This window comes from Paralichthys olivaceus, chromosome 18 (assembly GCF_024713975.1).
Source record: "Paralichthys olivaceus isolate ysfri-2021 chromosome 18, ASM2471397v2, whole genome shotgun sequence".
NCBI classification, from domain to species: domain Eukaryota; kingdom Metazoa; phylum Chordata; class Actinopteri; order Pleuronectiformes; family Paralichthyidae; genus Paralichthys; species Paralichthys olivaceus.
The window spans coordinates 14,559,446-14,571,448 of record NC_091110.1 but is presented as its reverse complement, the minus strand read 5'-3'; the positions used below and the strand labels follow the sequence as shown (position 1 = coordinate 14,571,448).

Here is a 12,003-nt window from a genome sequence, read left to right as displayed (position 1 = left end):
TGTGAGTGAGTGTGAGAGAGAGACACAGAGTGTGTGTGTGTGAGAGACAGAGTGAGTGTGTTTGTGTGTGTGTGAGAGAGAGACAGAGTGAGTGTGTGTGTGTTTGTGAGAGAGAGAGACACAGAGTGTGTGTGTGTGAGAGACAGAGTGAGTGTTTGTGTGTGTGTGTGTGAGAGAGACATAGTGTGTGTGTGTGTGAGAGCGAGAGAGACAAAGTGAGTGTGTGTGAGCGAGAGAGAGAGACTGTGTGTGTGTGTGTGTGTTGCGAGGGCGCCCCCATGCGGTCGCCCCCCTTCATTACACGTGTCCACTTCCTGTAGGGTGGGACAGGCGGAAGCATTTCTCTCGCTGAGCAGTTGGATTGATCGACTATCACTCAACATGCCGGTGAGTAAACACAAACACGACAAATGACGAGCAGAAGCTGTTATTGTTCAGTTTAAAGCGAAAATAAACCGAGCGATAACCTCAGCGGGGGAAACGAGGCCCTCCGAGTTAAGCTAGCTGTGGTGTCGGCTCTCGTTAGCATAGCTGCTTAGCCACCTCAGCGTGTATTCGCAGTTTAACGATGCGTGTAACTTCAGAAATGAAACATGATCTGATGTAACTTAGCTGCTCACGCTTCTCAGAGGCGTAATCTTTAAATCGCATCAGCTGCTGTGTGTTAGCATGCTGTGGTACGGGGAGCGGCAGAGATAGCATCGATGCTAACTGGCAGAAATGGTCATTATTATTGTTATTGTGATTATTAAATCAGAAGTGACAGCAACTTCATTCCTCCTCTTCTCTTTCAGGCGTATCACTCCAACCTGATGGTCCCTGAAACCAGGCTGGTGGGGAACATGGCTCTGCTGCCCCTCAAGACCCAGTTCAAGGGACCAGCCCGAGGAGACGGTGAGGATGTGGTGGTTTTTATTACCAAGCTCAGAGTAAAGACAGACACACTCACTCAGCCTTCATCGTGTTTGAATGGGTTTTTGTTTTTGCAGGTTTAAGTCTTTGTCATGACGCGTTGCTCAGTTCCTGAAACATGCATCTGCTTCACGTCCATAAATGGCCTGAATGTTACATCCTCACTGTTGACTTCTTCACACATTTCCTGTGACATACCAGTTTAAAGCTCTTCAGTGCACGTCGGCTTTCAGCGATGTTTGCAAGAACGTACACGCCATCTACAAAGCAGAAACATTTGTGGAACCATGATTTCGTGGGGTTATGATGTGATAAAACACAGTAGGGTGTAAGATACGACACTAAGCAAGGAAAGGATCTGGTTCTATACGATACTGTAAGAAACAATATTAATAATAAATAACAAGAACAAGAATCTGCGGCTTTGTGGTTGTATGTGTGAAAAATAAATCCTGGATCTGCCCCTGATCTAGATCCTCATAAAAATGTGCACCTCCTCATGCAAAACAACACTTTGTATTCACAACACACAGAAACACTTGGTCAATTCTTGAGTTAATCTTATGCATGAATTTCTGTGCTTCATTTCAGGCATAGATTCAGACATCATCGATGAGGCCATCTACTACTTCAAAGCCAATGTTTTCTTTAAGAACTATGAAATCAAGGTAAGACATGTATTATCCCTCATCTAATATGACTGAAGTATTACACATGTGTGTACATTTAAGGATATGAATGCGTGGAGCGCTGCCTCGCTCGTGTTCTTGTTCCTGTGTGTATTTCCTCTCCTTCCCATCATGAGGCAGCTGTTCTCTTCGTTCCTCCACATGCCCCAGCTTGTTTCTTCTCCTTCCCCTCAGCGCTGCATAGCTGCTCAGGATTTAAACTATGCAGCCTTTCACTGTCACGACCTGACTGAAAATGTGTCTGGTTTCATTTCTTTCAGAACGAGGCGGACAGGACTCTGATATACGTCACGCTCTACATCTCTGAATGCCTGAAAAGGCTACAGAAGGTAAGATGTGTAAAGTTTGTAGCGTTTGATGTTTGCACTTCGTATTAGCTCCATTAATCGTAATCCGTGCAATAACAAAGCAACCAAAGGCTGTGGACCCTCTAAGGGCTCAACAGATGGTTTTTAAGGAGCCATTAAATGAGTAGAATCCAAATTGTTTTTCCTTCCACACAAGTAAGGAATAAGCAGCTATTTGAATGGGTTTAAATAAAACAGATGAGCCATTTATTTATTCATTGATTTGTCTCTTTACAGTGCAGCTCCAGGGGTCAGGGAGAGAAGGAGATGTACACTCTGGGCATCACTAACTTTCCCATCCCTGGAGAACCTGGATTCCCTCTTAATGCAATGTATTTAAAACCTACAAACAAGCAGGAGGAAGGTAAGAACAAGCACAACAAAAATAGTTCTTCATGTGGTCCATTTGTGCTGTTTCACTTCTCTATTCTCTGCATCAGAGCCAGTTCCCTTGTCCCCTTCTTATATTTCAGTACATTTTAGCCGAGGAGTATCAAGCTGAAAATAGAAACGCTGACCAAAGCCTTGTGTGTTGTTTCAAGCTTGTGTGGTGTCCCCTCCTGTTTTTACTGTCATCTTTTTTCTGTGAAGAACATATGGGTAGAAAACAATGTAAGCAGTACCCAAGGTCTCCTTTCCCAGCTGTGACATAGCAGTAATGAATGTTATGCAACTCCTTCAGAGACTATGAGGGCGTACCTGCAGCAGATCCGCCAGGAGACCGGCTTGCGGCTGTGTGATCGAGTGTTTGACCCCCAGACAGACAAACCCAGCAAGGTGAGTCCAGCATCTCCAAGTCAACACCACTACAGATTAATATTCACATAGCACCAGCACCAGAGAACACCCGTCACATCGGCTCTGACACACTTTTCCTGCATTAAAATTGTCAGTGCAAATGTAACCTTTGTCCAGAATGTACCAAGTTAACAGCGTTAAGTCTGGCAAAAGGAAATTCGAGATAAATTAATCTACAGCTTCTCCAGAAGGATCTCAGTTAAATGTGGGTTGCTCTTTTTAATCCCAGTCTATTTAGGCTCTTTTTCAATCCTTCTGTTTTTGCCTTTCTACACCACATTCAATTTGTTTTCCCAGCACAACAGAGCCTACATGACCAGACAATTAATGATTTACTGGTACTATAGCAAAATGTTGAACCCAATGACACACTAGACAAGTGATTTGATCACCAGAGGTACTGGAGTACATCTGATCTACAACACGTTCAGTTGTCTTGTGACTGAGGAGCTGTGTGTATTTTTTATTCTTCTTTCAGTGAAACAGCTCCACAGACTTTTTCTAACCAGAGTTTTGTTTCTTTCAGTGGTGGGTGTGTTTCGTCAAGAAGCAGTTCATGAACAAAAGTCTCTCAGCTCCTGGACAGTGAACGACTCAGGTTCTGCAGTTTCTGCAACATGGATGGATTTTTTCTGGGGCGGGGGGGTTTATGTTGCTAAAAAAAAAAGATTTTATACTCATTGAGTTCAAGGATGTGTCTTTGTCTGGATGTTGATCATATTGAGCTGGTGCTTAATTCATTAAATCACAGATTGGAAAGTGGGACTGTGGTTTTGTTCTTCTTGCACTTCACATCATTGAGTCTCTTTTTATCGAAGGGACATGCACAAGCCTGGAAACAGCCCTTTAGAGGAAGTGTGTGTGTCTAATTTTCTCTCAGATTCTCACAAAATAAGGGCAAGTTATATATTGGAAGTGATTAAAAACATCCAACAAATCGGTCAACAATGTCCACATTGAGCTTTATTACTTGTTTTCACAATCTTAACATTGATTGACCTGCACGCCTCCACATACCCATCAAATGATGTTCCTTATTAGCCATAAAAAAATGTTATTACTACTGTTCAGCCCTGATGAGCGACTCGATCGGGAGATCATTTCATGGGTGCTGTTTGAAGTGCCACAGAACTACGACATCACGACCTCTGCATCTTCTCTATCTTCATGTGCAACGTCAAGGACAAATAGTTTATATTTACAAAGGTAAAAATGTAGCATGTTCATTACAAAAGGTATTTATTGGTGTGTTGTCTTTGGTTTGTCAATAATAGAGTTTAACTGCCTTTAAAACAAGCCGTCAGATGCAGTTTTTATTGAAAACAGGTTTCCTTCCTTTCTTGGCAATCAAAGTTAAGGCAGCGATGGATGATTATTTCCCCCCTCAGGGAAAAAAACTCTTAAAAATGTGCAGGAAAGAAAAGCCAGTGTCTGTAACTCCATCTTGACTGCAAATGCTCCAGAACGACATACATCGATTGTTAAACAATAGACTGGATGGCTCAGTGTGGCAGGTTGAAAATAAAAATAAAAAAAGACTCAAAACAGATGATACTCATCTTGAAATAGTCTCAGTCTAAATAAATAGGTTCATATAAAGTAAATAAGTGTGGAAATGGTGCATTAATCAGACAGGATTTTACTTCTCCCCCAAAAAGTATGCACATAAAGAGGTGATAGCCTGTTTAATTTATCTTCCTGTGAGCGAAACACTGATTCTTGAACAGAAAGCCGGGCTCGTCCCTCTGGGGGAAGGAACATTCAAAAGTAAAATGGGAACTTTCTCGGCAGCATGAATACCACTGTCATTCAACAACATTTATAAATAACTCTCAAACTGCAAGACAAAAATTAATAAAGAAATAGGTGACGGCTCAAAAAAAACAAAACAAAGAAAAAAGCTGATGGTACTCAACTATACATGGGTTTGTAATTTTTTTTCTTCTTCCAGCGAGTCTCTCTCTTCTTCGGGTTGACTGATGATGATAGAATTGTGTTACACCATCAGTGGCTGACTTAAGTGTAACCAGTTGTCAAATACCCTGTAGAGTTCTAACCTAAAACAAAACATACATCTCAGGTTAGGTTGGAGAGACAATTACAATGTTGTACAAGCAGAGACTTCACATGAGTGAGCAGCAACAGTAAATTCTCATAAGGTCCAAAATAAATGTGATAGACTTCACACTGACTGATCGTTTCTCTGCACCAGGACACATTTACAGGAGGAATTCTGATGATCATTGATGTTGTTTTCCTTCTCTACATATAAAAACAAGTTAACTATAATTGAAAGATTATGCATGAAGTGCATTACCTCAGCAGCCCTATAAACTCCAGACATTTAATGAACACTTGGTGCTATTCGATCTTAAGAAAACTGTGCCGGTATATTTCATCATGGAAAAACTGTCTGGATTTCAGGTGAGTCACAAATGCTGTTGAGGGTAAAAACTCATAATGGATTCAATCATCATCTGTCCTGATGCAGAAAAAAGGTCAGTGTGGATGTACTTACTGTGTTGATGTCTGGAGTGAAGCTTTAATCAAAAGCCATCTCTTGACTCCTCCGCACACATCGAGCCACTTTCTTCTTAAAAACTCCTGCAGGATCGTCCCTCCACTCTTTCTGCAGGACAAACAACAGCTCAATCATTTCATTTAGCTTCTTCCTACTTCTCGTTCAAAGCCTTTTGTACAAAATGCTGAGAAGCACAGTTGACTTCAAACACACGTTTGAACCATCACCTTCCTTTGGCTCCAGGCAGCCCCTCTAAATAAGAAGATAAGCCCCCTTTTAACCCAACGAAAACTCAGCTTGGCCTTGACAGGTGGTGATTTGCCCCGGCATCGACCCACATCACTCAGCCTACGTGTTTGGATTTCCATTAGAATAGATATACTAAACTGAATGATAACTTAAGAGTCATTTGATGTTTTGTAAGCTACAGCACACAATCAATCAACACACAGATTAGAATTATTTGTCCTGTGTTTCCTACAGATTCTTTTTAAACAAATACACAAGACACACACACACAGAGGAAAACAATCAACCCCAATTAGAGTTGGCACTTACAGCTGCATCTACATTGGCAGGAGAGTCTCCATTGGGGTCTGCCAACATGGATATAACACTGATCATTATGGTCTCCACCGTATGGATGGGCAGCCAGCGCTCCTCAGGCTTCTCATAGCCATACTTGTCCTCACCAGGTTCATGCAGGATAGAGATGCATACATCACCATTTTTCGCCACTGGGAGAAAAACAAGTTTACATTAAGATTAGCAACATGTTTGCACTTCAGCACAAGATCAAATATTATATAATGTGGCTCCAAATTTGAAAGCTGAACCCCATGCATTTGCATTTACTCATTTGTTTATACAACTGAGACACAGAACTAAAGCTAAAATATTTGATATATAATATTGTTTACGCCATTTAAAAGTGTATGATACTGAACAGAACCTGGGATTTTTAATAATGTAATGGAAATTCAACATATTTGTGATTGTTACAGTGACTTTCATATTCTATTTTTAAATAAAATATGTGCATGCTCATCTACACTGCACCCTGAGGCAGTTTTTTCAAATTAAGTAACTGTTTTTTTTATGATCGCAGAGGAAAGCACTTAATTCACATCACTTAGGTTTCACATGAAGTAAATGCGTGTGGAAATTGTGCCGATTCTATTTTGGGGGGTTAGAGTGCTTATTCACTGTCGCAGCATTTACACACTTATCGACTGGACTAAATGAATTAGAGACACAGGGTCTGGAAGGTTTGCACTCACCATTTGGATGCCAGATCTCTGTGACAAACTTCATCTTGGGAGGCCTGAGAGGATAGTCCCGCGGAAAGGTTAACGTAGCCTTGAAGAAACCTCCCTCGCTGCAAAGGAGAAAGATGCTGGTGTTGAGTATTGCACTGGGGGAACAAAGGCGAGTTACTTTATGGGTGAGGCCTCTCACAATAATGTGTCCTGAGGTCCAATGACGACCACCTCCCACTGATAGATGTCGTCATCATCGACCAGACCCGCAGAGAAGCCTTCCACTGGGTTCTTGTTGAGCTCTGAAATACAAGTTATCTCATTTAAAAGGGATAGTTCACCACCATGCAGATGGAGGGTGGGTGAAGTGTTGGAGTCCACGAAACAAAAAAGCGTTGCAGCCGAATCAAATAAAATTGAAGTAATTCTTCAAACAACAGAAAAGTGCCTCCATGCTGCTCCTGTGGTGTCATCAAAGTGTGACAAGCCCTGAAATTCAAGTGCTGCTCCAAACAGCATCGTTTACACCATGTGTTTAACCTGAAGTCTGGATCACAGAGGATATTCAGGCTGGCGGACACTTGGGTGACGCCGCAGCAGCAGCATGGAGGCATGTTGTGGGGTTTTCTGTTGTTTTTATACGTTTCGAAGAATCGGTTCCCATTTACTTCACTAGTATTGGATTTGGCTGGAACACTGTGAACCTCTGAAAGTGTTTTATGGACTCAAACACTTCACCCACCCTCCATCTGCATGGGGACTGAGTGAATTCTCATTTTAGGGCGAACTATTCCTCTAACAAACCAATTAAAAACGCGATCATCAACACCACACGAGGTGTGAATTCAAAACGAGTCTTTTTTTTTTTTTTTGCTGTGTGGAAAATTGTTGACGACACAAATCCCCGTCACACAGTCTGTCTGGAACACCGAGGGAAACACATTCACGTTTTGTGGGTGATTGCGCAACACCTCGGCTAACAGCTGTGTGACACGCTAACGGAACACGTGTAGTTCAACTTTGCTCTCTCCGTATCTGCGCGTGAGAAACACGCAACACAACGCAACACAACCACAGACGAATAACGTGGGTTTGACAGCGACAACGAAAAAAAAAGAAGCGCCACAGCGGCGCGGGGCAGCTTTTAGCTTCACGTTATCAACAGTTAGCTTGCTAACTCACCTCCGAGTTGTTTACGCAGTAACAACGTGGACTGGTCCGTCATGCTGTCGCTGGATGCTCGCGGGTGAATTCTACTTTGAGCGTTTCTCTGTGAACTGACTCGATCTGTCAACGCGGTGAAAGTAAAACATGTGAAGCTGAAGGTAAAACGTCACGTTTCCTCCCGAGTCTCGGTCTCAGCCACAACATGAGTCAAGACTCCCCACGGTGGAGGAGGCGGAGGGCACCCTCGGTGTGAGCTGCCAGGCAGACCTGGCTCACAGGATGTGTACCTATCCTCGACATAATCGAAGTGTTAAATAAAACAGTGAGAACGATACAGTCCAACGAGCAGCACGTGTGAAGTACAGGGGTTTTAATCGTACGGACAGAGCTGTACTTTGTGGCTCACACAGTCAGGGTAGTGGTGCCTGTGAGACATATCTTAGGGTAGTAATATTCCTAAGGACAGTGATAACTTTTCTTGTTCGTGTAGTTTTGCAGTAGTGTCTCCCACCATCGGTGCAGTACTGCCTCAAGCGGTACAAACAAGTACTACGAGGTAGATAATCCAATCATGTGTCCCCTTACTCTTTTAATTTCCATGTTGGTTTACTAAACCTTTATTGTTGATCATTATTACTTATTTTACTATCTTTAACTTTGTTGACCTTTTAGTATCTTTGCATAATTTAACTTTCTTAACTCTGTATCTTAACTATCTTTCTTTCTTTTCTTGTCGTCTCTTCTCGTATTGACTGCTTTGACATGCATTACCTGTATATTCAAGTTTAAACTGAACTTACTTTTTTTTCTCACCACAGTAAAATCCATTGAAGTATTAAGAAGCATTTAAATCACCACATAGGGAAATCAAATTCGCAGAAATATATTGAAGAGGAAATTGTAACAAATCAAATGCAATCAAAATTGGAGTAGTTGAAAAAGTGCTTGCCATCCTGCACAGAGCTCTGACCTCAGCACCATCCAGCTCCTCTGGGATGAATGAACACTGATTACCTCTTATCATTCAACATCACGGCTCGACCTCCCTGACGCTCCTGTGGCTGCATGTGGAAGCATTTCCCCCAGCCAGGCTCCAGAATCTTAGGGAACGTCTTCCTGGAAAAGTGGATGAAGTTATATAGTAGATTTAATATTAGATTTTCAGCAATCAGAGTAATGAGTGTGTGAAGTGTTTGAATACTATGGAGGTCTCTCTTCCTCTCTAACCTATATTCTAAGCATGATTAAGTCATTCGTGCCTCTCAAGCTGAGCTAAACTCAATATGGCCTAAAAACAAATTACCCCAGTCCTGATTCTCTTTATCATCCCAAGCTGTTCCCTTCTGAGTACACACATCCCCTGTACTGCATCCTCCACATCCTCTGCCACCTCTGTGTTGCTTTATGTGAGCAGCTTTTAAATCCACCTCATCTCACTTTGCTCCTTTGCAACAGTTTTATAGCATTCCACATCTAAAAGCCTCTAAAAATACCAAAGTATGCACAATTGCCTTTCAATGTAAAAAGCCCTATAACATTTGCAAGCTTCATTAAAGGTTACTGTCATTGGATCACCTGAAGAAGAGACCTGAGCTGTGGTGTAACTTGTCTTACTCTGGCAGCAGTCCGTCCTAAAAAGCTTCCATATATATCAATTTGTAAAAATCAAATCTATCTATTGAATCATATTGAATCTATCATATTTATCTTATCTAGCTATCATATCTTTCATATCTATAGTATCAATCGTATCGTATCTATCTTGTCTGTCTGTCTATCTGCATCATAACACCCTTCTTTAACCAAGCATGAATTTATTCCTGCACCATTTGCATTATCACAACTGTCATTGTTCCATATTTTGGCGTTAAACTCCAGTTTATCCTCAAAAATATCAACACATTGTTTGATTCCCTGCTTTTTTGGTGGGAAAATTCACAAAGTATACATCATACCCACATGAAATATCTTTGCCTTGAACTAATTTGAACCTGACTGACAGTCTCTTCTGTACGTCTCCCCTGACAAAGCCCTCTGTATTTCCCATCATATATTTGCACAGCTCCCCTGCAACAACCTCTGACTCATCTGGGAACGTCTCTGCTCCTTCAACCAGCGCTCCAGTCACCTCAGGTCTTTTACCGACTTGTCTGTTTTTTTGCCCACAGGCGCCCATCATAAATGCAGAGCAAAGACCATCTTTTAATGAAAAATGTATCAGGAGGAGTTTCTACTTGAGCTGGTCTTGAAGGTGGTATTTACCTGCACACACACACACACACACATCCACACACACACTGCTGTCACACTCACTCAGGAAAAGCTCTTTGCGACGGCTCCTTCCCACACAGCTTCTGCAGACAATGGGAAGAAACCTCAGACATTTGAAAGAGGACGAGAGCGGATGTTTAGATTCTTCTGTTTGATGAATGATGAGGTTTAAACTTGCATTAGCTGGTGTCAGAAAAACAGCCACATAACCGGAGCTGTCTCACGATTCTTCTTCTGATACATTCATTCTTTTTGTTGCCACTGCTCCTCTTGGAACTCCAGCTGCCTCCTTATCAGCACTGTCGATTTAAGTTAACTTTAATGTCCCTGTGTGTCTGTAAATGGAGGAGGAGTGTAGAGAGCTCACAGGAAGAGCTGTAGGTTTCCTCCGGCTGAATAACCATTTACAGCAATCTGTCAATCCCTTGATCAAAGTGCAACTGACCGAAACTGATTTGTTGGCATGGAATTTTCTCTTTTGCACCCATCTCCTGGTCGTAAACTGGTGCGCTCATTCATCCATCCATCCTTTATCTTTCTTTTCGAGGTGGAGGAGACTTTCCACAATAAGTTTGGTACAAAACAATAAAGAAAAAAATAAATAGAGCCAAACAGGTTAAAAAGTATATTGTTGCTTTTATGCTGCCTGAAATGAAGCCATTAGCTGACCTTTTATTTAACACTAGTAAAGCACTGAAGCACCTTTGTCCTTTATCAGCTTTCATCATTTATTTATCTCAATCTGTGACGTGAAGATTAAAAAAGTCTCTTCAGTTACGTTTCTCTCCTGCAATGGAGAAATACAAACACACAGCAGCAGGAGCACTGTGGCAACGTCTATTTTACAACAGAACGTAATGAGCCTTCTGGGAAATGTGGTCTTAACTCCGAGCGCTAACAACACCACTTGTATAAGACGGAAGCTGTACATACTGCATATATGACACTCTTATTTGTATGAAGTAATGTGGCCATTAAACACTGTATCATTAGGCAATGACAGAGTGCATCGATGCTGGTGCATTTACCTCAGTGCATATTATCAGAGCTGCACTGAACCCAGAGGCAGGAGAGATACAGAACCCTGGCCAGTGGCTAATAGCAGGTAATTTGTTGCATTGATTACAGCTGTCTCATTGCTGTTCTGAGGTCGAAACCACATTGGAGTCTGCTATTGATGCTCTTTTAACCGAGAAAGTGAGTGAGTTGCTGACTTAGACCTCTTCACTTGAGAGTTTACGATGAAATAGGAGATTAGACGGCTTCAGAAGTGGCCCAAAGTGTGATTGAAGCCTAGAAATATAATAACTGTATTTTCACTTAAATGTCAGAGAGTTCAAATGAGAAAAAAAGGTTTCAGTCTGTTTGAAGAGAGATCTTGTCATAGCTAAGGGCCACTTCACAATAAAGTCTATTTTTTCACTGTGGCTTAGAAACTAGAGCGCAACCGATATGGATTTTTGTGAGGCCAATATCTGTACAGGTTTCAGATATATATACCAGTCATAACCTGAATAACGTGGAGCTAAGTTCACACACTTTGTCTCTTCCGTTCTTTGGGGACATATCACAGAGTCAACCTAATGTTGCCATGGTACCACACCTTTACTGTCTACTTAAAGGAGTCAAAGTAGGCAGTCAAAGAAATCTCTAAACACAATGGAGTTATAGTCTGGAGCTCCTGGAGTTTGTAGCTCTCTGAACTTGGTCGGTAGAACCGCATCTTTGAACGTTAAAAGGGATTTGAAGTAAACTCAAGTTTGAGCCTGGGGCACAGCTGTTGATAAAAAGAGTCCAGGTGGACCAGCAGCTCTGAGTCAAGTGCTACTCAACATCGATAGCTCCATCATCTATGAAAATGTGATCAAAGCTAGTCCACATTTCCACGATGTTGCATGCTCCTGTCTGGGAATTTGACCCTGTGATTTATAACGTGTTTTAATCGTAACCGCAGAAATCTCAGTTGACCAAACCATGTCCGCACGTGCCCCATGGAAGGTTTCTATAAATGAGTTAGCATGAAGCAGAGGAGGACACAG

At 41.9% G+C, this 12,003-nt stretch overlaps 2 protein-coding genes across 2 annotated transcripts; one reads left to right on the top strand and one right to left on the bottom strand.

Annotated features, from left to right (window-relative positions):
- The first annotated feature begins 5 nt into the window (after positions 1-5).
- arpc3 (actin related protein 2/3 complex, subunit 3) lies at positions 6-3,509 on the top strand. The gene is made up of 7 exons (XM_020082207.2): positions 6-387; positions 795-894; positions 1,504-1,580; positions 1,862-1,930; positions 2,186-2,312; positions 2,631-2,725; positions 3,273-3,509. Exons 1-7 carry the CDS (start codon positions 382-384, stop codon positions 3,333-3,335), a joined length of 537 nt encoding a protein of 178 aa, XP_019937766.1. The 5' UTR covers positions 6-381; the 3' UTR covers positions 3,336-3,509.
- A 180-nt stretch (positions 3,510-3,689) lies between these two features.
- LOC109626341 (ubiquitin-conjugating enzyme E2 G1-like) lies at positions 3,690-8,157 on the bottom strand. Its single transcript, XM_020082208.2, has 6 exons — positions 7,709-8,157; positions 6,726-6,828; positions 6,548-6,645; positions 5,826-6,004; positions 5,265-5,375; positions 3,690-4,803 (listed from the first exon to the last, which is right to left on the bottom strand). The coding sequence occupies exons 1-5, from the start codon at positions 7,749-7,751 to the stop codon at positions 5,289-5,291; spliced, it is 510 nt and encodes a 169-aa protein (XP_019937767.1). The 5' UTR covers positions 7,752-8,157; the 3' UTR covers positions 3,690-4,803; positions 5,265-5,288.
- Between the last annotated feature and the right edge of the window lie 3,846 nt (positions 8,158-12,003).